At 47.2% G+C, this 25534-nt stretch overlaps 3 protein-coding genes across 7 annotated transcripts in view; 1 reads left to right on the forward strand and 2 right to left on the reverse strand.

Moving 5' to 3' along the window:
* Window positions 1-632: 632 nt before the first annotated feature.
* On the reverse strand, window positions 633-14512 carry LOC129391567 (tigger transposable element-derived protein 1-like). The gene is made up of 3 exons (XM_055080339.1): window positions 13444-14512; window positions 8647-8711; window positions 633-1168 (listed from the first exon to the last, which is right to left on the reverse strand). Exons 1-2 carry the CDS (start codon window positions 14510-14512, stop codon window positions 8692-8694), a joined length of 1089 nt encoding a protein of 362 aa, XP_054936314.1. The 3' UTR covers window positions 633-1168; window positions 8647-8691.
* A 269-nt stretch (window positions 14513-14781) lies between these two features.
* Window positions 14782-16318, reverse strand: LOC129391568 (tigger transposable element-derived protein 1-like). Its single transcript, XM_055080340.1, has one exon. The coding sequence runs from the start codon at window positions 15523-15525 to the stop codon at window positions 14782-14784; it is 744 nt and encodes a 247-aa protein (XP_054936315.1). The 5' UTR covers window positions 15526-16318.
* A 212-nt stretch (window positions 16319-16530) lies between these two features.
* The window catches only part of CTDP1 (CTD phosphatase subunit 1), a 47300-nt gene continuing 38296 nt past the window's right edge, over window positions 16531-25534 (forward strand). For 2 of the 5 annotated variants that reach the window (XM_055080358.1, XM_055080361.1), the window contains exons 1-4: window positions 17009-17235; window positions 22958-23041; window positions 23697-23790; window positions 25171-25299. In XM_055080358.1, coding sequence (XP_054936333.1) covers window positions 23001-23041; window positions 23697-23790; window positions 25171-25299 — 264 coding nt within the window. In that variant the 5' untranslated portion in view covers window positions 17009-17235; window positions 22958-23000. Of the gene's footprint in view, window positions 16693-17008; window positions 17478-18137; window positions 18217-22957; window positions 23042-23696; window positions 23791-25170; window positions 25300-25534 lie in introns of those variants that run through there. The other 3 variants (XM_055080359.1, XM_024133980.3, XM_055080360.1) reach the window with 3 other exon arrangements.

A 25534-nucleotide genomic window follows, 5' to 3' on the forward strand; every position in this document is an offset into this window, starting at 1 on the left:
CCGAAATTCAAATGCCATTTCTCCAGTAGCCAGTTAAGTTGCTCGGCTGCCCGGGGTGTCAGTTTCCTCATCTAGAAAACAGGGACGCTGCGGCCTCTCGCCTCACAAGGTTGTCACCCGAATGAAACCAGAAGGAGGTGAGCACGCCTGAGGACGGTCCTGGGTGGGGTGGGGTGGGTGAGGAGCGGAGGGGCTCGCTGCGGTGGGGGGGGGCAGAGCGGAAAGAGGCTGGGGCGCACCGAGCCACTCGCCCGCTAACGTTACCTCCAGATGCTGATTCCCAGCTTCCGAGGCGGTCGCTGAGCCCCGCTGCTTGCTGTTTGCCCCCTGAGACCCTCCCTGTGCGCCCTCCCCGGATCCCACCACGTGCCCGGTCCCAGACAGGGCTCCAGGCACGCACAGGTGGGCCTCTAGCTCTACGAAGGGCCGGCTTCCCAACCGCGTTATCAGCGCGAGGAGGTTCCAAACGACCGAGGGCAGCTCTCCGCCCGCATGGCTCTCTGAGAGCGTAGACTAAATCCAAGGGCTCTCGCTTCAGAGGCCTGCGAGAACCCGAGCGTAAGAGCTAGAGGATGATTCCCCGCTGATTAGCAGGCGGAGGACTCAGGCCATACGTGAGAGGATCGTTCGTTTCTGGAAATGAAACTTCCCATTCTCGCTGCGGTTAAGGGGTTCCTGCTGAACCCCCCCAGCGCTGTCCCCAAAGCCCAGCGGCCTGAGCGCCCACACAGCTTTTGCCACATTCACACGTCACTTCTCATAGTTACTTCATAATTTTCTTTAAATTAATTTTAAATGTAACCCTTTTTAAAACACAAAACGTGTCCTTATCCTAAGTCAAACAAATAACATCATGGCCTTAACGTATTTGTTGTATTTTTTCTATTACACATTCAAACAAATACATAATAAATATATAATGAATAAATTAAAACACGTTCGTCCCTCTGCTGCCTAAAGAGCCTCAGCGTCGCAGTTTGGGGAAATTGCTTGAAAAAACAACGTTTGCCTTTAGAGAAGCGCCGAAGCCCTGCCATCCCCACCGGAGCACAACTCAGGACGAGGCTTCGCAGAGAAATTCGCTGAAGGAATGTCTCCATCTAGTGGCCGTGACCTCTCATTACACCGAGAAGCGAGCTCCTGCTGAACATTTTAGGCCCCGGGTTTCCTTTTGGGAGAAGGGACAAAAGTTCTTGAATTAGAGAGTGCTGATGGTTGCTCACCTTTCTGAATATACTAAAACCCACTGAATTGTACACTTTAAAGAGATGAATTACATGGCAGAAATTATATGTCGATTCTCAAAAAAGAACAATTGTGAAAGGATTCAGTATGAACAGAAAGAGAAAATACTGTCTCTGCCTTCTTATGGTGAAGTTAAATTATCTAGAGCATGGCGGCGAGGGCGTCTTTTTCTCTGCTTTGTCTTGGGGACATGAAGTTTACATCCAGGGGCCAGAAGGCTTAAATAGAAATCAATTTCTTCATTTGTTTGTTTGTAAACCACAGCTACAGTTCCTACTAAACACAATTTTCCCAGGATTCCTTTGGCTGATATTCTAAAAAGTTGTTTCTTTTTAAGGCCATTTCACCCTAAAAAAAAAAAAGTGCTTTCAAGCTGCAATTACACAGATCTGAAATGTGCAGCCTGTGCTTTGCTCTTGCTTCACAGTGGAGTTGGTGGGTGTGGTTAAATTATGATGTTTTATTCTAAGGGGAGGCTGAGAAACATCTGCTCCTTGATGGAAACCATGTGTTATTACAAGACGCTACGTCAGGCAGTTTAACACGATATATTCCTTACAATTACACTTACTAAACAGAACCCCATTACAGAATTCCCACTAATGTTCTCATCACACACCAACTCAAGAATCTTCCCCTGTAACTCATAGGGGATTGATCAGTGCAATTACTTTGTAAAGGTCTTTGTCAGTGGATTCAAAATAACCAGAAACAGTAATTATTATTATTTAGGATTCAAGTGTTAATTTTCCAGCTGAGATGCAGCCTCAGCCTCATGCAGCTACAGGTGTGGATAAAGTGGAAAACAAACGCTTCCGGGCACAGCACATTTTCTGGGGGGCAGAGCACTGGGGGTGGCCTCCCATCCTGCCGGGAGCGTGCTCCCGCTGCAGTGCGTGGAAACGTGGCCCCGAGGCCGCTCCGAGAAGCCAACGTGACCTTCGTTCTGCTACGGGCACAGCTCGCGTCTTCATGCCCTAAGCTTGTCTCCCTCATCTGGACACGTAGGAGAAGGTGCCCTCGTGCGTGGGGTCAGAGAAGCTCCAACCCCGATCCGCCCCCCAGGAGGGCTTTGCTGCCCCCCCTGCTGCAGAAGCGGGGCAGCCCCTCCAACCTCGGTGCCTCAGCCAGAGCCACGGGGGCCTGAGCAGGGCCGGAGGAGAAGCCCGAGCAGCGTCTGGGGACAGCTCTGACGGCCACACAGCTTCACCTCTCTCGCCTGCCCAGACCTGCTCCCGCTACGTTCCCCTCACATCACACACCTCGAAGCCCATCGGCACGTCAGCCCCGGTCTATATTGCGCAGGACAGCCCTCCGCAACAGAGACTTCTTCAGCCCAATATGTCAGTAATTCTCAAGTTGAGAGACCCTGAGCTAGACTGGCCCAGGAAAAAGAGAAGAGACACGATGAGCAAAACTGGCAGTGAAAGAGGGGCCATGACGACCGACCATACTGACAAGGATTATAAGGAGATATTCAGAACTTTATACCAACGAAGACGAAATGGACAAATCTCTAGAAAGACACAAATGATCAAAACTGACTCAAGAAGAAAGAGAAAATTGGAATGGACCTATAAGAAGAAAAGAAATTCAATTGGTGACTTTAAATCTTCCCAGAGAAAAGCTCAGTCCCAGATGGTTTCAACGGTGAATTCCATCAAATATTTAGAGAAAAGCTCTTTCAGAAAAAAAGAGGAGGTAACACTTCCCAACTCAGTCTAGGAGGCCACCACCACCGTGACGCCAAAGCCAGACAAAGCATTACAAGAAAACTTCACACCAATCTCTCTCACGAACTTTAACATAAAAACCCTTAGCAAAATCTTAGCAGCATATAAAAAGGATTATAAACCACGACCAATTGGAATTCATCCCAGGAATGCAGGTTGGATGAACATCTGAAAACCGATCAATCAATAGGTGTGGAAAAATCTCACTGACAAAATCCAACACCTATGCGTAATGAAACGGACAGAAACCTCTCCGTAAACAAGGAAGGCATATCCTCAGCCTGATAATGGGCATGTAATAAACGAACCTACGCATCATAGTCAGTGATGTGCTTTCCCTTCCTGAGAGTGAGAACAAGGCAAGGATATCTGTCCTGGCCACTCCCACTCATCGCCGGGCTGGAGGTCATAGAGAGCGATACTTGCTCCGCCAAGAGAATGAGAGAATGGAGAAAAAAATTGAAGCATGAAGATTGAAAAGAAGTAATAAAACTGTCTATTTACAGATGACCTGATCCTGTACAAAGAAAATTCTAATATAACAAAATAAACTCGCTAAAACTAATAAATGAGCTTATCAGGATTGCAGGATACAAGCCCATTGTGCAAAAATCAATTCTATTTTCATATACAGTTGACCCTTGGACAACACAGGTTTGAACTGTGAAGGTCTACTTACATGCTGATTTTTAAAAATAAATTCACATTACTGTAAATGTATTTTCTTCATGATTTTTTAATAAAATTTTCTTTTCGCTAGCTTACATTTTATAAGAATACCACATATAAATATATATATAACATACAAAACATGTGTTAATCGACCGTTCATGCTATTGGTAAGGCTTCCTGTCAACATTAGGGTATCAGTAGTTAAGTTCTGAGGAAGTGAAAAGTTATACACAGTGTGACTGCATGGGGGGTTGGTGCCCCTAACCCTCGTGTTGTTCAAGGGTCAACTGTACTATCATCAAACAACCTGAAATGAAATTAAGAAAATAATTCCATTTACGATAGCATCAAAAAGAATAAAATACCTAGTATTAAATGTAAAAAAAGAAGTGCAAGATTAATTCACTGAAAACTATAAAACATCACTGAGAAAACTTATAGAAAATTTACATGGAGGGACATCCCATGCTCATAGATTGAAAGATTCAATATTATTTATATGTCAATTCCCTACAAATTGTAGAGATTTAATGCAATCATTATCAAAATCCCAGCATATTTTTGTAGAAATTGACAAACTGATCCTATTAATTATATAGACATGAAAAGGACCTAGAATAGCCAAAACAATTTTGACAAAGAACAAAGTTGGAGAACTTACACTATTGGACTTCAAACTTACTATAAAGCTGTAGAAATCAAGATCATCTGGTGTTAGCGTAAGGACAGACATAAAGGTCAATGGAACAGAACTTGAAATTCTAGGATGTTCACAGTTTATATCATAAAATTTAACGCAAAATAACATTTGAAAGAGTCACTGGAGAGAGATTTCTTCCTCTTAAGGACTCTCTCAACCCCATAGTATATTTTCATGTCTGTCTTGTGCTGGATTCAGAGGATGGATTGACAGGAGAGGACTCCAACCCACTCTCTGATGTGAATTACACTAAGACGGTCATCTTGGGACCTGCTTTTTATAAACTCTCTCTCCAGAGGCTGTAATGGAAACTTGGCAGTCATAAGATGAGAAGCATATTAGGAGGTAATGTGTACATAAATTACACGCGGAATTTATGCAGGAAGATTATTTCCCCTAACAGAACATTTTACTTTTTATTATGAAAGTTTTCAAACATGCAAAAATACTGACGTTTCTCTTACCCTTCTCCAGCAATTATCAGTACAGAACCTATCTTGTTCAATCATATGTACCATTCACTCAACCTGATTATTTAGAAATAAATCCAGGTATCCTATTATTTCATCTGTAAAATATTTCAGCACACATCTTTAAATGATAAACATTCTTCTTAAACCCACAGTCAAATAAAGCATCAATAATCTCCTATAGGAATTTTAAAAATAAACAGAAGAAATCCTCCGTAAGCTGCACGGACTCTGCATTCAGCCTATAAAGGCTAGCGTTCTCTTTTTTTTTTTCGGTACGCGGGCCTCTCACTGCTGTGGCCTCTCCCGTTGCGGAGCACAGGCTCCGGACGCGCAGGCTCCGCGGCCATGGCTCACGGGCCCGGCCGCTCCGCGGCACGTGGGATCTTCCCGGACCGGGGCACGAACCCGCGTCCCCCGCATCGGCGGGGGGACTCTCAACCACTGCACCACCAGGGAAGCCCCTAGCGTTCTCTTTTAACAGCCTTTTGACACCCATCTGATGATGTAAAATCAAATGAGTCTCATGCTCATTTTCCCAAAAAATATACTTTTTGCAGCAGCAAACATTATGATATGCAGTGGTCAGGAGCCTGCTGTCCTGCTGTTCCAGAGGGAATATGTGAGATAAAATGAACACGGCAGAGCCCGTTAACTCATTCCCTCTCATGTAATGCACTGGGCCCATCTCAGACCTAGAAAAGCTGACCCTCAGTCCAGAAGGGCTGCCTATCTAGTTCTGAACCTGATAAATTTTCAAAAGAAAACTTGTGGCTTGGAGTTGTGAATCAGATTCACTCTAAACTATGTTTTCTTAACACCCAACTTGAAATAATAATTTAAAAAATTAAACCCGAGCCATATGGGAAGGCTCCACTCGTAAAATGCTTCCATTCCATCTCGACCCCACTATACCTGACAGTATACCTGGTGAGGACGCTGAGGAAACCAGACCCTTCTAACTCTGTGTACTGTCGCTAGAGTCATAATCGCATGGGCTACTCCAGCAGAACCAAGCAAACTTCATGGCATTTCCCTTTACTGGGAAGTAAAACAGTAAAGAGAGCAGGGAGAATCCGTCTATTTCTTCTCTCATGATGACCTAGCTGCTCCGAAGAGCTGGGAAATCCTCCTGAAAAAGTCACGGTTCGTATGAGAAGCATCCTGGAAGGTCTCGCCAGGCACGTGTGTGGGTTCTGATGTACACCCTCTATTCTGGTATTTTTCTGGGATTGTTTAAAGGGACTGTTTCTGACTCACGGTGAGAAATCGGCCCGCACAGCACACCAGCTGCTCTCATGGTAACAGGGCCACGACGTCCTCATCCCTAGTGACTGCCTTCTCCCGAGCGCGAGGACCATTTCAGTGTTCCCGGCTGTCTCTTCCTTTCCAAAACGCACACCATGTGTACTACTGCCCCCTTTGTAAAAGAAATGGTAGAATGTTCCTTGTAGCCAAAATAACTTTGCTTTCATTATTCGTCTGTTCTCAAAGAGCCATTTTACTGAAAGTAAAATGCTGTGTAGCCAAGCCTATGGGAGTGGTAAAAAGGGTCAGTAAATCGTTGCTAAGCTAGAATAGTCCCGATACTTACACGCTTTATAGAATAGATTTAATTGGTCTGTGTATTGTGTTGTACAGTACAATTATTCTAATCTATCATGTAATAACGTCCTATATGCAGATGTATTGGTGGTTTGTAAATACCTTCTCTTATGGAGATTTCTCCTCCAAATAACTTAAAATTCTTAAGTCACAATTATCTTTTTCCCAGACATGTCAACAGTGCTCTTCCACTAACAGGAAATTTCTCTATTTCCACCTTTTTCCTCTGCCCCACCCACCGAAACAAAAGGGACAGTGAGCACATGACTCCTCTAAGACCAGTACCTCGAAATACAGACCAAAAAAGGGAGAAAAACAGGTGGGGAAAGAGGGGAGAACCAGGAGGGGAGGGGGTGGGGAGAGAGGGAATGTCTTCTCCTTTGGTCATTTGATCCAGTTTAAAACAAACAGAGAAGAAAAATCCAAGAGAAGAATTTCCACTTTGGGTGGTATGGCAGTGTAGAAACTCTGAAGGGCCCCTCACACTACAAAACAATTAGATTTTTGTCTAGGACTTAATTTTCCATGTCAGTATTGGGCTTGAAGGGAGTAAGGGACATCCTGAAGTCTCTCAAATCAAGGAAATCCTAATGAGGGATCCAGGGAGAGAACTCCAGTAAGAAAATACAAGAAGCAGGGTTGCCTTCAGAGAACTTGCTAGTATCAGAACTACCTAAGGTTGCAGGGGTGGGGAGGGTAAGCCTTGGGCTCCTGGCACAGCAGGAGAGGTGAACTCTAGACTCCTACCCTGGAAGGATCCAAAGTGTCCCCATCTTGGGCCCTCTGGCTCTCGCCATAGCAAATGTCACAAGGATCTCCACAGATTATCAACCAAATATGAGCCCACAAATAGCACCAACCGTAAAAGGAAACACACTTCTATAAATAAGAATGAGTAGGAACAACTACAAATACAAAACAGACTCAGACCCACAAAGACATCAATTATTCAAATGATCAGAATCAGAATCTGACAAATTAGGTGTGAACCTATAAAAGAAAAAAGAAAATTACAAAAATTATAAGCAAGCATTGTAAAAAATAGGCTATAAATGAACAGGCATATTTGAAAAATATCCAAACAGAACTTTCATAAATGCAAAAAATAATTTTTGAGGTAAAGCTTCAAAAGATGAGTTAGACAGCAGATTACACACAGATGAAGTGAGATTAATAAACTACAGCCAATGTTTGATGAAATTGCCCAGAATGCTGGACAGAGAAATAAGAGGGAAAACTTTTAAAAGATTGAGAGATGATTATAGAATAAGAAATTTCAACAAATATCTACTCAGAGTTCCAGAGAGACTAAAGAGAAATATTTAAAGAGATAACGCTTGAGAATTTTCAAGAATTAATGAAATCCATGAATTTACAATATATTTCAAACAGTATAAACAAAAAGAAACCTACCATTAGACACACTGAAACAAAATTACAGAACCCCAAAGACAAGGAGAAGACCTATCACCTACGAAGCCACGACCAGTTTAACAGACTTTCAACAATAAAAAATGGAAACCAGAATCTAATGAAATGTCTTCTAAATGAAAAGAGCCACTGTCACTCTATAGCTGTATGTCTACCAAAATTACCTTTCCACAATGAAAGCAAAATACAACACTCTCAGATAAACAGAAACTGAGAGTTTAACTCCAACAGAACTTTACTAAAGGAATTCTAAAGAATATACTCCAAGGTGAGCCCTAATCCCAGAGGGAAGATGTGATTTATTTACAATACAACATAGTATACACAAATGTGTATGACATGTACATGTCATATGTAGATTATATATTATACAAATATTTTAGGTATCCATCATTTTAGTAGAACCTGTTTATTTTCATTGGAATGTACCTCTTTCATAATAAATTGTTACCAAAAAAAAAGGATATGAAATGTTAAGAAAAAAATGATGAGAAATAAATTGGTAAATATGTTAAAGCAAAACTAACATTGTCTAGAAAATAATGTCTACTTTGGGAATTGTAAAAAGGCAGAACTGAAATATTAGACAATTATAGTGTGTAAGTCTGGAGAAGAATAGAGGTATAGTGTTTTAAGATCTATATATTGTTTGGAAGGAAACTGGCATATTCACTTTAAATTTATTAAGTTAGGAATACAAGGTTCTTTTGGCTTCCTGGACCCAATTCCAATGCGTGTGTGTGTGTGTGTGTGTGTGTGTGTGTGTGTGTGTGTGTAGGCTTCCCCTCACCAACAAGAAATTCTCAGATGCCAGCAGGATGTCCAAGAATTCGAATCAATCCGGATACTGTCTCCCTGGGGATGGAATCAGATTCTACAGGTTAAGGTTCAGTCCCACAAGACAGCCCTCCACTTCAGACTCCAGTCAAAAGCCCAGGTTTCATGCTCCTGACCCACCGGAAACAAATTCGAGATCCCAATGACCCCCTCCAACTCAGGATGCCAATCAAAGTCCAGTTGTTACTTGTACTTCTGATCAACTGGCTATGAATCAGAGGTTCCCACAACCCCCACCTCAGGTTGGATTAATTTGCTAGAACAGCTCACAGCACTCAGGAAAACCCATTTTCTTACTGGATTACCAGTTTATTACAGAAGGATATGGAGAAAGGATACAGATGAACATCCAGATGAGAGAGATACACAGGGCAAGGTGTATGGGAGGGGCGTGAAGCTTCCATGCTCCCTCCAGGTGCACGACTCTGCCAGGTCTGCACATGTTCACCAACTTGGAATCTCTCCAAATTCTGTCCTTTTGGGTTTTTATGGAAGCTTCGTTACTTAGGCACCATTGATTAACTCATTGGCCGTTGGCAATTGATTCAACCTCCAGCCCATCTCTCCTCCCTGGAGTTCAGGGTGGAGGTGGGGATGGGGTGAAAATTCTAACCCTCTAATCATTTGGTTGGTTCTCCTGGCAACCAGCCCCTACCCTTAGGTGGGGCCCTACTGAAAGTGTTTTCAGGAACTAAGGACAAGAAACCAAATATTATCCCATTGTTCTTATCACTCAGGAAATTCCAAGGGTTCTGGGAGATGTGATCCAGGCACTGTGGATGAAGACCAAATATATATTTCTCCTATAAATCACAATACGCAAAGGTAAAACTTCAATGGTGATCGCCAAAAGAAAAAAAAAATGGAGTAAGAAAAAATATAAGAAAATAAACAGAAAACCAAATCTCAATATATCCCCAAAGGGAAAAAAAGATGATAAGGGAGAAAAGATATCCAAAGAAAAATTGGAAGGTTAAATATAAATGTACTGGATTTTCCAACTAAAAGATGGAGATTGTCAGAATGAATTATAAAAGTCTAGCTGGATGCCATTTATAAGAGAATACCTAAACTTAAGGTGTAAAAAGTCTAAAAGTAAAAGTGAAGTATATACCAGGCAAGCATTTATTAAAAAAAAGTTAAGACAGTCATATTACTTCAAGCAAAAAACATTTTAATAGATAAGCATTATTCAGGATACAGAGAGCTCTACATAACAAAAAGTTTCAATTCCTCAAGGATATAAAAATTTTTAACATGTATGCCTTAATAACAACCTCTGCCCCCAACACGTTTGTGTATGTATGTATGCATACAATTGTGTGTGTGTTGTGTGTGTACACGCAAAAAATTAATAAAACTACAGAGAGAATTTGGTAAATCCCCTACCATAGTGAGAGATTTCAACATATATCTCTCAATCCTTGCTTGGTCAATCAGGAAAAAAACATGGGAAATTTTAATAACACATTCAACAAGCTTAACTTATTGAGTAGATATAGACTCCTGATTCAAATAAGGAAAGATGACACATTCTTTTGAAGTACATATTAACCATACACCGGAATTATGTTAACTGCATTAAATTTCAAAGAAGTAGAATCATTCAGATTATGCTATCTAACCATAATGCAATTAACTTAGAAGTCAACAATAAAAAAAAGGAGAAAAATTCCCATGCTTTGGACATTTTCAAATATAACCCATTTGTCAAATAAAAAGATCATAATGGATATAAATGAATAACTGAATGACTGGTAATGAAAAAACTACATATCCAGACTAGTGAGATGAAGCAAGAGTGATATGCAATAGCACACGAATGGCATTGAAGTTTTACTTAAAAAGAAGACAGTCTAAAATTAATGCTTTAAACATCCAATTTAAGATACTAGAAATAAGAATGAATCCAAATAAATTGACAAAATTCCTAGAAAATGCAATTTCCGAAATGACTCAAGATGAAATAGAAGGTGTGAATAGACCTATAACTAGGATAGAAATTGAATCATCACGGTAAAATCTTCCCACAAGGAAATAGCAAGACCAACGTTTATAAAGGCTAGTTACACCAAACTTTCAAGAAACAGATCATTCCACACTTACAAAAAAATCTTTCAGAAATAGAACTAGAAACAGAAAAGAAAAGCTCCGCAACTCATCTCATGACACCTACTGGCCTTGAAATCAAGTTAAATAAGGATAATATAGAAGAGGAAACATACGGACTATTCTCACTCATAAACATGGAATGCATAATTTTAGTTACATAAACAGAATTCATGTATCTGTATGTGTGCATATGTGTATATGTACATGTATGCATATATATTATGATTTTAACAAAAGAGAAAGCCATATGATCACCTCAAAAGATGCAGAAAACATTTGATAATATTCTAAAATAGTCATAAGAATCTTTTAAGAGACTATGAATAGATTGAAGTTTCTTTTACCTGATCATGAATATACAAAAAACAGTCATCACACATCTTTCCTAATGGGTAAATGTCGGAAACATTCCCCTTAAAATGTGGAATAAACAAGGATACCACAATAACTGATCCTGTTCATCATTGCAGTATAGGGATAAACTAGCACATTAAGACAAGAAAAGAAATAAAGCTATAAAACTTGGAAAGGAAGCAATAAAACAATTATTTGTAAATGATATTAACTCCTACATTGAGAACTCTGAAGAATCTACTGATATACTATTTAAAATAAAAGAACTTATTAAGGTAAATGGGTATAAGATCAGTTCACAAAAATCTACTGCATTTTTATATACCACCAACAGTCAATTAGAAAATGTCAATTTTTTAGAAGTATCATGTATCAACAAAAGTATCAACAACAAAAAATAAAGTAACTAGGAATAAATCTAACCAAAAATGTGCAAGTCCTATATGCAGAAAATTATAAAACCTTATTGGAAGATTTTAAAGGGGGCCTAAATAACTGGAGTGATATACTATTTGTGGGAAGATTCAAATCACAAAGATGTCACTTCTCCCCAAACTGAATTATAGATTCCATATAGTTCTGATCAAAACTCTAACAGGTTTTATCAATAAACTTGACACATTAATTCAAACATTTATGAAACAAAGGCCAAGAATAGCCACAAAACTTCTAAAGAAACTTCTAAATAAGTAAACTGCTGTGGGGCAATTGCCCTCCCAAATGTCATGCCTTATTTTGAAGCTACAGCAATTAAGACGATACAAGAACAACCCAGAATAGAAAGTCCAAAATAAGCTCATACCTTTATAGAGACTTACTCTGTATCAGAGATGGCACCACAGCTCAGTGAGAACAAGGTAAGCTTTTCAATATATAGTGCTGGGATAATTGGTTACCCATATGGGAAAGAAATCAGATCCCTGCCTTACAACATATACAAAACATCCATTTCTTATTATTTAAAGATTAGCTGTGAAAGGCAAACTTTTACAAATTTTAGAAGTAAAAAAGGAAGCTATCTTTATAACCTCAGGTTAGGGAATGCATTCTTAAAATTAAGGACTTCTGTTCTCAAAAGATCATGAAAAAGACAAGCCAAAAATTGGTAAATGATATGAGTAACATATGAACAGTAAAGGATCTGTATTCAGAAACCATAAGGAACTACCACCACTCAACAAGAAAAAGACAAACAACCCAATAGAAAGGTGAGCAACAAACCTGAATAGACATTTTGCAGAAAACAAAAAAGGTAAATTTTAAAAAGCAGGAAAAGATACTAAGCCAAAAGGCTATAAGAGTGCAAATTAAAACCACAACTTAATTTTAACACAGATTTTCATTTAGACTGGCAAAGATAAAGAAGTCTGATAATACCAAGTTGTTGAGAATGTGGTGAGAATATAAACTGAGACAACCATTTTTGCGTTATCCCATAAATCTGAACATTTACATATCCTGATTCAGCAATTCCACACTTAGGCACATATCCTCAGATTTTAACTCTTTATACCAAGAAACACGCAGAAGTGTGTTCACTGTAGCAATTTTCAGAATATCAAAAAGCGAAAACAATCCAAATGTCCATTCACAAGATAATAGATAAATACATCCTGGTATATTTACACAATGAGCTATTATATAGAAGTCTCAATATATAAACTATACCCAGATAAAATAATATGAATAAAATTCGGATTCATAGTGATGAATGAAAAAGCCATTCAGATTTAAAAACATGATGCATTTTTATAAACCTCAAAAAAAAGTTTGACTAAACAGTATCTTTGTGCATACATATATACGAATGCAGCAAAACACCATACAAAAGGAGAAAGACAAACATGAAGCTGAGGATGGCAGATACCTCTGGTGGGGAATCAAGGGGATAAGATGGGATGGTAAGGAGTGCATAGGTAGCTGTAACAACATTGGTCATGTTCTAGATTTTAGATTGGCAGATATGTTCATTTTAGGGTTACACAGTCTTTGGTATGCACATAATTTACATAATTTTTAAATGGGGGGAGAGAAGAGCAAAGGGAGAGAGCGATATCCAACTAAAGACCATGACAGGTCTACCTCAGAGATATTACAGGTTTGGTTCCAGACCATTGCAGTAAAGTGAATATTGCAAGCCTCACAAATTTTTGGTTTCCCAATGCAAATAAAAGTTATATTTACATTATACTGTAGTCCATTAAGTGTGCAATAACATTATGTCTAAAAATAAGCATACATACCTTAACTTAAAAATACTTTATTGTTAAAAAAAAATGCTAACCATCCTCTGGGCCTTCAGTGAGTCGTAATCTTTTTGCTGGTGCAGGGTCTTGCCTGGATGTTGATGGCTGCTGACTGATCAGGTCGGTGGCTGCTGAAGGCTGGCGTTGGTGTGGCAATTTCTTAAAATAGGACAGCAGTGAAGTCTGCCACATCAATTGACTCTTCCTTTCATGAACGATTTCTCTGTAGCACGCAATGCTGTTTGAAAGCATTTTACCCACAGTAGAACTTCGTTCAAAATTGGAGTCAATCCTCTCAAATCCTGCCGCTGCTTTATCAACTAAGTTTATGTAATATTCTAAGTCCTTTGTTGTCATTTCAACAATCTTCATAGCATCTTCACCAGTAGATTCTGTCTCAAGAAACCACTTTCTTTGCTCATCCATAAGAAGCAACTCCTCATCTGTTAAAGTTTTATCATGAGATTGCAGCAATTCAGTCACATCTTCAGGCTCCACTTCTAATTCTAGTTCTCTTGCTATTTCCACCACATCTGCAGTTACTTCCTCCACTGAAGTCTTGAGTCCCTCAAAGTCATCTATGAGGGCTGGTATCAACTTCTTCCAAACTCCTGTTAATGTTGATGTTTGGACCTCTTCCCATGAATCACGAATGTTCTTAATGGCATCTAGAATAGTGAATCCTTTCCAGAAGGTTTTCAATTTGCTTTGCCCAGATCCATCAGAAGAATCACTATCTATGGCAGTTATAGCCTTACGAAATGTGTTCCTTAAATAATATGACTTGAAAGTTGAAATTACTCCTTGATCCATGGGCTGCAGAATGGACGTTGTGTTAGAAGGCATGAAAACAACATTAATTTCACTGTACATCTCCATGAGAGCTCTTGGGTGACCAGGTGCATTGTCAATAAGCAGTAATATTTTGAAAGGAATCTTTTTTTCTGAACAGTAGGTCTCAACAGTGGGCTTAAAATATTCGGTAAACCATGTTGTAAACAGATGTGCTGTCATCCAGGCTTTGTGGTTCCATTTATAGAGCACAGGTAGAGTAGATTTCGCATAATTTTTAAGGGCCCTAAGATTTTCAGAATAGTAAATGAGCATTGACCTCAAAGTCACCAGCAGCATTAGCCACTAAGAAGAGCTTTGAAGCCAGATATTGACTTCTCCTCTCTAGCTATGAAAGTCTTAGATGGCATCTTCTTCCAATATAAGGCTATTTCCTCTTCATTGGAAATCTGTTGTTTAGTGTAGCAACCTTCATTAATGATCTTAGCTGGAGCTTCTGGATAGTTTGCTGCAGCTTCTACATTAGCAGTTGCTGCTTCACCTTGTACTTTTATGTTATAAAAAAAGGCTTTTTTCCTTAAATCTCATAAACCAGCCTCTGCTAACTTCAGACTTTTCTTCAGCATTGGCTTCAATTTCAAGTCACCAGCTGCATTAGCCCCTAACAAGAGAGTCAGCCTGTCCTTTGAAGCTTTGAAGCCAAGCATGGACTTCTCCTCTCTAGCTATGAAAGTCCTAGATGGCATCTTCTTCCAATATAAGGCTGTTTCATCAACATTGAAAATCTGTTGTGTAGTGTAGCCGCCTTCCTTAATTATCTTAGCTAGATCTGGATAACTTGCTGCAGCTTCTACATCAGCACTTACTGCTTCACCTTGCACTTTTACATTATGGAGATGGCTTCTTTCTTTAAACCTCATGAACCAACCCCTGCTAGCTTCAAACTTCTCTTCTGCAGCTTCCGCACCTCTCTCAGCCTTCATAGAGTTGAAGAGCGTTAGGGCTTTGCTCCGGATTAGGCTTTGGCTTAAGGGGATGCTGTGGCTGGTCTGATCTTCTATCCAGACCACTAAGACTTTCTCCATATCAGCAATGAGGCTGTTTCGCTTCCTGATCATTCGTGTGTTCACTGGAGTAGCGCTGCTAACTTCCTTCAGGAACTTGTCCTTTGCGTTCACGACTTGGCTAACTGTTTGGCGCAAGAGGCCTAGCTTTCGGCCTATCTCAGCTTTCGACAGGCCCTCCTCACTAAGCTTAATCATTTCTAACTTTTGATTTAAAGTGAGAGACGTGCGACTCTTCCTTTCACTTGAACACGTAGAGGCCATCGTAGGATTAATAATTGGCCTATTTTCAATATTGTTGCGTCTTAGGGGATAGGGAGGCCCGAGGAGAGATACTCAGACACGGAACGCACGTCAGTGGAGCAGTCAGAACGCTCACAACATTTATCAGTTAAGTTCCCTGCCTTACCTGGGCGCGGCTGTCACCGCCCCAAAACTACAACAGCAACACCGAAGGCCACCAATCACAGATCAGCGTAACCAGTAACGACGGAAAAGTTTCCTTGAATTACCACAATGTGACACTCAGACAGGAAGTGAGCAAAGGCTGCTGCAAAAATTAGTGCCGACAGACTCGCTCCATGCAGGGTTACCACAAACCTTCAATTTGTAAAAAACGCAATAACTGTGAAGCGGAAGAAAGCAAAGTGTTGCAAAATTATGCACGTACTACTGTTGAGTTGTCTGCCTTCCTTAAATTACGTCAGCTTTTGCTTCATGCACCTGGGGGCTCTGCCGTATGGACAAGCGCTTATGTTCAAATCCCACCAGAGAAAGTGCAGCTCTTCAGAAATCTTATCAAGAAAGACCTTGAAGGCCCCCGCCGACGACCACTCCCACTCCTCCCTGACGGCTCGGCTTGTCTCCACAGTGGCTCCCGGTCCCTGCGCACAGTGCACCTGCCCTCCCCAGGCGGGCACGACGGCGAGGCGGCTCCGACAGTGCGGGAGGGGCCAGACCCCTAGAAGACCCCAAAACAAGGACCACAGGGCGATGCGGGGAACCCGGCGCCCACCAAGCTCCAACCCCAGACCGCGCACAGCATGCTGGGACCACAGTCCACGACTCCCGCGAGGCACGTCGGGATTCCAAACGCCTGACTGGGATTCATGGGACAGCGGCGCGCTGCACGCTGGGCCTCGTAGTCCCACGACGGACGACCGGCCTCAGCACGTGATGGGAGGAGTTGTGGGACGTCAGCCCTTGTTGCATGCCGGGACCAAAAGCGCCTGATGGGGTTTCTGGGACTTCGGCCTCGCAGTCCTAAGACACCAGCCAGCCCTCAGCGCATAAAGGGTTGTGGGAGCAGCAGAGCGTTGCATGCCGGGACTTGTAGTTCCCATTGACGCCGGCCCTCAGCCGGTGACGGGGACTGCGGGACAGAGACCCTCGTTGCACGCCGGGATTCACGGCGCCTTACGGGGATTCGTGGTACAGAGGGGCGCGTTGCACGCCGGGAGTCAGAGTCCCACAATGTCCAGCCTCAGCGCCTGACGGGGCTTCTGGGCCGGCAGCCTCGCGTTGCATGCCGACCCGCAGCCCCAGATGCCGGCGCTTATGGGGTGGATGGGACGAGGGAACACTGTTCCCACCGGGCCCAGTCGCAGAAGCGCCGTCCTAGGACGCGCCCAGTTCCCATGGCCGGCGGAGGATCTCTCAGGCCCCGCGTGGGCGTGTGTACACCCAGGCCCTCGGCGCCTGCGCGCACGCACGCGGTGGCACGTGATGTCGCACGCTGTCCCGGAAGTCGGCGCGGAACGGGCGGCTGGTGGAAGCCGGTGCCGAAGGGAGAATCGCAGCGCCGCTGCCGCTGCCGCCTCCGCCTGGGCCGGGGTCGCCCGGTAGCCCGCGATGGGAGCCGGGCCCTGAGCGCCCACCGCCGCTTTTCCACAGCGTCTTTGCTCGGCTGTGATGGAGGCACCGCCCGGCGGCCGCGTTCCCGCCGAGGGCGCCCAGCCGCCGGCCGTGGCCGAGGTGCGCTGCCCCGGCCCCGGACCGCTGCGCCTGCTCGAGTGGAGGGTGGCGGCTGGCGCGGCCGTACGCATCGGCTCTGTGCTGGCCGTGTGCGAGGCCGCCGCCTCCGCGCAGCCCACCGGGCCCGCCCCTACCCGCCCCGGCTCCGGGGGCTGCGTGCGCACTGAGCGCAGGCTGAGGTCGGAGCGCGCGGGCGTGGTGCGGGAGCTGTGCGCGCAGCCCGGCCAGGTGGTGGCCCCCGGGTGAGTGGGAAGGAGGGAGGGGGCTGAGTTCTAGAGGGAGTTCTGGGCTTGGGCCGGAAGGGGGTCCTGGCCCGGCACTGGGTGGGAAAGGGTCTCCGGGGCTGCAGCTGAAGGCTGCGCTTCGGGAGAACTTTGTTAACTTAGAGCCCACAGCTGCGTGGCTGCCTGTTTTTCTAAGACTGGATGGCAGTCACTACTAGTGACTTTACTAATCAGAGGCAGCTGACTTTTTAAAAAAAAAACTCTCCGTCACCGAAATCGCACTCTTTGTAAAACAGTTGTGTTCTCTTTTCTCTCTTTCTGTAATAGATGCCTCCCCCCAAGACTTCACGTTTGTCAATTAGGAAAACTAGGGGGTCATAGTGCGTACAGGACGAATCCGGCGTACTCCATGCTTGTTGTCGCAGTTCAGCTGTTGGGAGGCGTGCACTTATTTAGGTTCTAGTAAACCTTGCGAAACGTGGTTGTAAAACCTGGTGCAGTCCTGCATCTCAGCTCGGGAAGGGGGTGCGGCCTGGGCACAGGCAGGTCAGGATGAGTAGTAGCAGTGCACCCTCCTGCCACAGGCTTTTGCTGTCGTACTTCTGTTTTAATCTAGTAGAGGTTCTTTTATTCCTTTTTAAAGTGTATGAACCTGTGAGTTTGTATCTTCTCCCTCAGTTGACCAGTGTTGTGCCCAAGGCGTGTGCACGTGACTGGTGTGGTTGTTTTCATCGTCAGGAACAGAAACCTGGGGCAGGTGAGCATTCCTGCCTCCTGCTTAGTGGCTGGTGTGCAGTTTTCCTCTGTGGGGACCCCAGTACCCTGGGTGCTCAGTTCCCTTTCTGCCCACCCTGGCCCTCCCCGGGGGCAGGAGGGGCATCAGTCCCTGCTTCTCTCCCTGTGGCTCTAATTGCCCCTCTGGCTTTTGAGCACCTTCTACCTAGTCCACACGGCAGTGGGTGGCCAGGATAGAACTGGCCTCCCTCGCAATCCTGGGAGTCTCATCCCACATCCTCACATCCCCGGCACTGGGTGGGAAAGGGTCTCCGGGGCTGCAGCTGAAGGAGACCAGCTCCGCCCCCAGAGCTGTCCGCCTGGCCTCCTTTAGGAGAGAGGGGCTCGCTGTGCTGTGTGTGTGGCGCGCTGTCGGCGTTACTTTGAAGTCAGGTCTTACCTGACCATTGCTTGGTCCATAACGCGCCCGTAAACCTGCCAGCTAAACGATGGAGGTGCACCCCGATGCTGCTGTTTCACTGTGTAGAAAGCCCCTGAGCGAAAGACCTCTTCTCCATGTGGTTCTGTTCCTCTGCATGGAAAAGGCCACCAAGGCCCGGACAGGCCAGTTACTGGTCACAGCAGTTAGTGAGACTCACGTGCGTGCATGCATCAGGACAGCCAGGCCTGCAGATCAGAGTAACCCTGTGAGGTCATGTAACCAATCAGCCAAGTAGCTGATGGAGCGGCAGGCTCCCAGCCGTGAGTAATTTTCTTTTTGGTGCGTTCTTGGTGTTTCAGGTCTCGGGGTATCTTACTGCAGTGGTTCATCGTGGGGCTTTCTGAGGACCCGAAGAGTGGTAGCATTTCTCCTGGAAGGCAGGTGTGTGGGGGAGGAAAGCACCGGCGCAGCGCCGGGCCCACCTGGCTGGAGTTGTCCTCGGCTCCATCTGCACTGTCCTCTGCCGGGCTCATCCTCACCACGTCAGAGGTTGTCCTCAGGCAGTGACCGGTTGCAGGAACGTAGTAGTCCTGCCTCTGGGTGTAGTGGAAATAGTCAGTAGATACTGTTGTGATCTGTAACGAGTTGGCACGTTTTTGTAGTGCTTAATGCTGTTGGGGAGAATGGGAACTATTGTGACTGAGACAGAGGAAGGGGCTGAGGTCCCAGGAGGTTTTGATGCACCAGCACTGTCCCTGCTGAGGCTTTGCCAGGGCTTCCTCTGCGCTGCGCTCTCCTTAGGCTGCGTTTCATCCACAGCGTCCCCCTGGGGGGATGTCGGTAGAATGAGAGTCTGTTTCTGTCTTCATAATATATATGTGGATTGAAATTGTTTTATTTTCTGACAAGGCTCTGTCTGCCAGAGAATAAATCTGTTAATTGTGTACCTGATGATGTCTTTCCCCCTCACCTGTCTGTTTTTTTTAAATTCACTCGGGTACATTGATGTCTCCAAAGGAAAGGAAAATATATACATAAAATAATCAGGAAACAAGTCTGGTGATGGATAAGGACCGACACGGGAGGAGGCCGTGTAGGTGTGCCTTTGCGTCTCCCATTGACATCCAGCCAGCTTTATCTGTGCCTCTCTGAACCTGCTGTTTTTATCAGGGTTGTACAGTGCTGATGTTCTTAATTCCATCGCTTCTGCTTTATTTCTTCCTTCGTTTTTCTCTGTAAGAACAACTAATTTATCAGTGTGGATTCAGGGGTTCTTATTTTACTCAGTGGATTATGGTCCATTCCGATTACTTGCCTTAATGCTCAAACTGTCCTGGATTTGGAAGCAGGCACCCTTCCAGGTCCCGTTAACGTAGAGCATGGTCCTGTTTTCTGACACAGATGGCTTCTGCTCTCCCAGCCCCAGCCCTGGAGTCAGCCATTTCTCCAAGAAATCCTGCTTTCTTTTAGTGGAGAATGGCATTTAGAAACCACGATCTGGGGCTTCCCTGGTGGCGCAGTGGTTGAGAATCCGCCTGCCGATGCAGGGGACACGGGTTCGCGCCCCGGTCCGGGAAGATCCCACATGCCTGCCGATGCAGGGGACACGGGTTCGCGCCCCGGTCCAGGAGGATCCCACATGCCGCGGAGCGGCCGGGCCCGTGAGCCATGGCCGCTGAGCCTGCGCGTCCGGAGCCTGTGCTCCGCAACGGGAGAGGCCGCGGCAGTGAGAGGCCCGCGTACCACAAAAGAAGAAAAAAAAGAAACCACGATTTGGGTGCACAAAATAGTCTCTTTTCCTCCAATGTTCTTCAGCACTCAGAGGTTTAGCACTTAGAAGAGATCCCTTAGCCCTCCTAACCTGTAAGACCTGCCCAGACCTGACAGTGGCCGCTCCAGGGACCCAGCTCCCTGACACTGCTCTTTCTGATACACCCTGTGCTCTCTGACCTCCCTATTGGAGCAGACACCAAGGCTAAGGAGTCCAAAAAAATCAGGAGAGTTTGATACTTGCGTATTTTGGGGAAAATAACTTGTTTAGGAATTGCATTTGATGATTTTTCTGTGGATTTTCTTCAGGGACGAACCAGGAAAGTTGACCTTTATGGGTGCCTGGCCGGGCATTCTGCGGCTTGTTTCCTTGGCTGAAGCACTCTTTTTAGAGTTCACAGTGCATCAGTCCCTTGGCCATGTGGAGATTTAGGGTAGAACACAGCCCACTCGGTGCCTTTCACCCGGCCTGGAGCAGGAGGAAACAACTTGTGCCGAAAAGGACGTTGCTGCTCTGCTCCTATCTAATTCCCTTTCCCTCTCTCTTGGCATTTTGTCTCTTTTGGGGGGAATTTTTTCAGCCCATGCAAAGATGCAGAAGTCAGCTGGGGTAGACAGTGTCGTACCCAGCTCTGACCCTGGAGGGCAGTTCTGAGTGATCTAATAATTGACAGAAAATACAGTCGGCCCTCCGTACCACAGGTTCCGGATCTGTGTACTCAGCCGAGCTTGGATCGAAACATTTGGGGGGTGGGGGGGAACTTCAGAAAGTTCCAAAAAGCAAAAACCTTGAATTTGCCGCATACCGGCAACTGTTTACGTAGCGTTGACATTGTGTTGGGTATCATAGGTAACCGAGAGGTTATTTAACGTACACCGGAGGGTGCACGTAGGTCATATGCAAATACTAGGCCATTTTATATAACAGACTTGAGCACCCTCGGATTCGGATACCTGCGGGGTCCTGGGACCAATCCCCTGCGGATACGGACGGGGGACTGTCAAGTCTGTTTCCCCTCCTTTTAATTTGGGCTGAGTGTTTCTGAGCTGCTGTACCCCGTAAGTTTCACTCCACCAGCTGTGGCTAGCAAGAGGAGCGGTGTGTGGGGGCTGAGCCCCCAGGTCGTCGCTCCTGGCCCGGGAGCCCTTGGGTCACTGATGTTCGTGTGGCCTGCACGCTCTCACAAGGTGGCAGGTCAGCGGAGCCTGTAACTAAAGTGTCAGCAGCGTCGGCAGTTTTAAACCTCCTGGGTTGGTGGATGAGCCAGTTACTGTTTCTCAAACACCTGCCGCCAGCATCCCCGGAGGTGAGCGGCAGACTTTTCACCAGGTGCCGAAGGGCCCACACGCACCGCTGACCCGTGAGCAGATGTCTGAGATGCACCTTTGACCTTGAGCAGAGCGCCTCCGGTCCACTTGCTGGCTCCACCCCACCGTCACAGATGCTTCCTGGGCCCCGTTCTTCCCCTGGGGCGCAGGAGAGCAGGGCTGGCCGGGAAGGGTCCCCGGCGGGGAGGGGTCTGGGAAGGTGGGCGCCCCGTGTCAGCAGTGAACCGACCAGGCAGGGAGGACCAGGTGCGGCCCGGCAGCGACCTCACCCTGGAACCCAGGGCATGGCCTGCGTGCGGCCGAGGTGCCGTGAGAGCTGGGAAAGCAGAGACCCCGACCAGGCAGCGGCAGAAGAGCCCTGGAGGCGCTGCCGGGTGAAGGGGTCGTGGGCGCCTCGTGGAGGGATTTGGGTGGACGTGGGGGGCTGAGGGGCCACACGTGGAGAAGGCCAGCCAGGGCAGAGCTCCCCAGTGGCCGAGGCGGGCGGGACCTGAGCAGGCGGCGCCAGAGGGGCGAGGTCGAGGGAGGAGCCGCGTGTGCTCAGGGCCGCGCCTCGTCCGCTGCTCCGGTTTGTCTAGGATCGATCGGGGCGAGGGGGGCAGTGTCGGGGAGAGGTTGAGACGGCGTTGAGGGTGGAAGAGGGGCCCGGCCGACGGGGCCAGGGCTGGGCCTGGTGTGCCCTCCCCGCCCAGCACCGGGGTCGGGGGGCGTCCTGGCCCAGGGCACCGAGTGCCCGGTCGTGATGAGCAGCGGGGCCAGAAGGGCGGGGGGGATGGAGGCCCTGCTCGGAGGAGGGGTGTCGCGTCCCTGGTGTCGTCCCCCACTGGGCAGCTCTGTCTGCCCCTGAAAATCATTGGCAGTCCAGAGCCTTTAGGACAGAAACGGGTGAGGAGGGAGGGGTGCAGAGCCGTCCGCCCTCACGTGTGGGGCGCCGACCAGAAGGCCGCTGGGCCTCAGAGAGGGTCTTTGCTTTGTGGGCAAAAGCCCAGCAGGGCCTCCCTCACGACACTGGCACGGGGCCCGGGTGTTTCATCATAGATGAAAAAGCCCTTCATTTTATAGCCAGAGAAATGGCACCCCTGGAGGGTGTTGTGAAGTTAAAGTTACGCGAGAGTCGCCGGGAGAACTGGTACCAGAGTCCAGGTGCCTTTGCGCCCACTCAGATGCTCTTTCTAGAGGAGCTGGATAAAGCAGGAGATTTTAGTCCTTGCTAACTTGTGACTGTTTTCACCCCCGATTCTAGGGCGGTTCTGGTGCAATTAGAAGGATGTAGCCACCCCGTCGTCATGAAGGGCCTGTGCGCCGAGTGTGGCCAAGACCTGACCCAGTAAGTTCTGGCAGCTCGAGAGTGGGACACCGTTCCCCCGGAGCCCGAGCGCGGTGGGTGTGAGCGTGGAGGGACAGGACGCCTGAGGGGCTCTGGGGGAGGGTCTGTCCCCGCTGCCCTTCATCTGCCCGCGTGTAGCACGAGTCAGCCCGCTTCCTCCCTGGTTTGATTTCTTTGAGCTCTGGAAGCACTAAAGCATGTCTGCCGCCCACCCCAGGTGTGGTAGGAAACAGCTGGTGGTTTGGGATCTGCCTTCTCATCCCCGCTGAGTGAACCGTGCTTCCCCACTGGGACCGGCCATCCCTGGACGCAGCCGGCACTTCACAACCCCCAGGCCCCCGTCTCGCAGCCTGCGCTGGCTTGCCACCACTGTTGAGTCGTTTCCCCCGTTTGTACGTGTAGAGCAGTGTGGACTGTTCTGTACTTCCGCGCTCTGGGCCTCTGTGTTTCAGTGGGACCATCTTTATTTTCAAAGGGAACTCTGTGAGTGTGACTCTTACTTAATTTTTTCCTCGGTTTTCCTGTCTGTCTTCAGACAGTGGGGGAAATTTCAGCGCTAGGCCCGCAGGCCTCATCAGCTAAAGTCTGAACTAAAAGTTCCGCGTAAGTTAACGAGCTGCGGGTGTCGCTTCAGCAGCCCCCTCTCGCTTCGCAGGCTGCAGAGTAAGAATGGGAGGCCGCAGGTGCCGCTGTCCACGGCCACCGTGTCGATGGTGCACAGCGTCCCTGAGCTCATGGTGAGCTCCGAGGTAAGTGCGCCCCGGGCAGGGCAGCGTTTGGGAAGACGGCTCCTGAGAGCCGTGGGCGCATCTGTGGGCCGCTCTCAGCGTCAGGAGCGACAGGAGAGGACACCCGCTCTCTCATCGTCGTCACTGTGTTCCCGGTGTGCCCGCGTGGTTTATGTGGAGCATGCGGGCTGCCCGCGGGTGAGGGCTGCGCCCCTTCCTCCTCCTTCCCCAAGTGATCCCGCCTGCAGGCCGCCCTGCTCCGCTGGGCTGCGTTGGGTCGGGAGCTCTCCAGCATGCTGCAGCCGGACCCTGGGCTTGGAGAGCTGCGGGGAGGGAAGAGCCGAGGGGGGAGCTCAGCCTGGCCGGATCGTGAGCAGGGGTGAGGGGAGGGCGTCTCGAGGGCTCCTGCCCGGGGTGCAGGGGGCCGAGCAGGAGGGGGGAGGTGTCAGGTCTGATCAGCGCTGGCTGCGTGGACGTGGGCTGGAGGGAGAGGGCCCGGCGCTGTGCTTTCGTGTGCAAAGACGTGCGAGTGCTGGAGAGATGTCTGGAAAGGAAAAGGTTGCTTTTTGTACATTGCCGTGTTGGTCAGAGGCCTCCTGACGCCTGGGCCAGGGTCCACACGATGGGGTGAGTGAGCGTCGCCAGGACAGGGCACTAGGCGCAGCACCCACCTCGCGGGGCTCTGTAACAACTGGCTTCTTGTCTTAACGCAAGGCAGTCTCAGAGCTCTACGTTTTTGCAGGTGGTAGGTAAAAGCTTTCTTCAGTGTTATAATTGTATTAGGTGTGTGCTTTTAAATGATATGTACCTACTTCGTTTTTCATGGGAAAGACAAAGTGCCAGGAACATGATTCTTGTTTTTCTGAATTGCTGAAATTTAAACAAATACATAAGTGTATGTTTAAGACGAAACGAGGAATTTTGAGGATAGAAAGAGAAGAAGGCGGCCCCCGTCGTTTCTGCTGTGAAGGACTAACTCTTGCCCGTCCTGCGCGAGCCGCTTCAGGAGCGGACAGTGGAGTCCCCTCCGCCCCACGCTCGGCTGACTGCTTGTCTCAGCTCTGCCGGTCGCTTGCCCTGAGCGGCTCCAGAGCCTTCAGCTGAGTCTGTATAGCCACGGCCACTTTCTTCTCAGCCCCCGTTCACTGGTCTACCTGCTTAATGAAAAGCAGTCACAAGTCGGAGTGGCTTGAAGAGGGTTGGACCACACAGGCCTGGCTCTAGGCACTGGGGCCTAGTACCCGGGCCTCTAGGCTTGTGAGCGAGGTGGGCAGGGCGGGCAGGGCATGCAGGGCAGTGAAGACCACCCTCAGCTTCCTTTTCTGTTTTCTGGTAAGACTGAGTTTTGCTTTGGGTCCACACGTACCTCCTTTGTCATCTCTCTTTTTCCTTTTTAACTAGCAAGCCGAGAAGCTAGGAAGGGAAGACCAGCAGCGACTGCATCGCAACAGAAAACTAGTGCTCATGGTGGACTTGGACCAGACCTTGATCCACACAACGGAGCAGCACTGCCAGCAGATGTCCAACAAAGTGAGCTCCTCGGGGGCCGGGGGCGGGGGCGGCTCATTCAGCGCCGGCACAGGCCTGTGCAGCGTTGCTACAGACCCCGTCTGGAGGAGCTTGGGTTCTTGGCTCAGGAAGGGGGCAGGCGCGGGCCGCTCTGCTCCTGAGGCTTTCGGCCACCGTGCGGAGGACGGTGAGGAGCTGGTGAGCGCTGGCGTTGGGTGCCTCGCCCACAGAACAGCGTGTGTTTTTCAGTTACGTA

The sequence above is a fragment of the Physeter macrocephalus genome, chromosome 19 (assembly GCF_002837175.3).
Source record: "Physeter macrocephalus isolate SW-GA chromosome 19, ASM283717v5, whole genome shotgun sequence".
In the NCBI taxonomy this organism is placed as follows: domain Eukaryota; kingdom Metazoa; phylum Chordata; class Mammalia; order Artiodactyla; family Physeteridae; genus Physeter; species Physeter macrocephalus.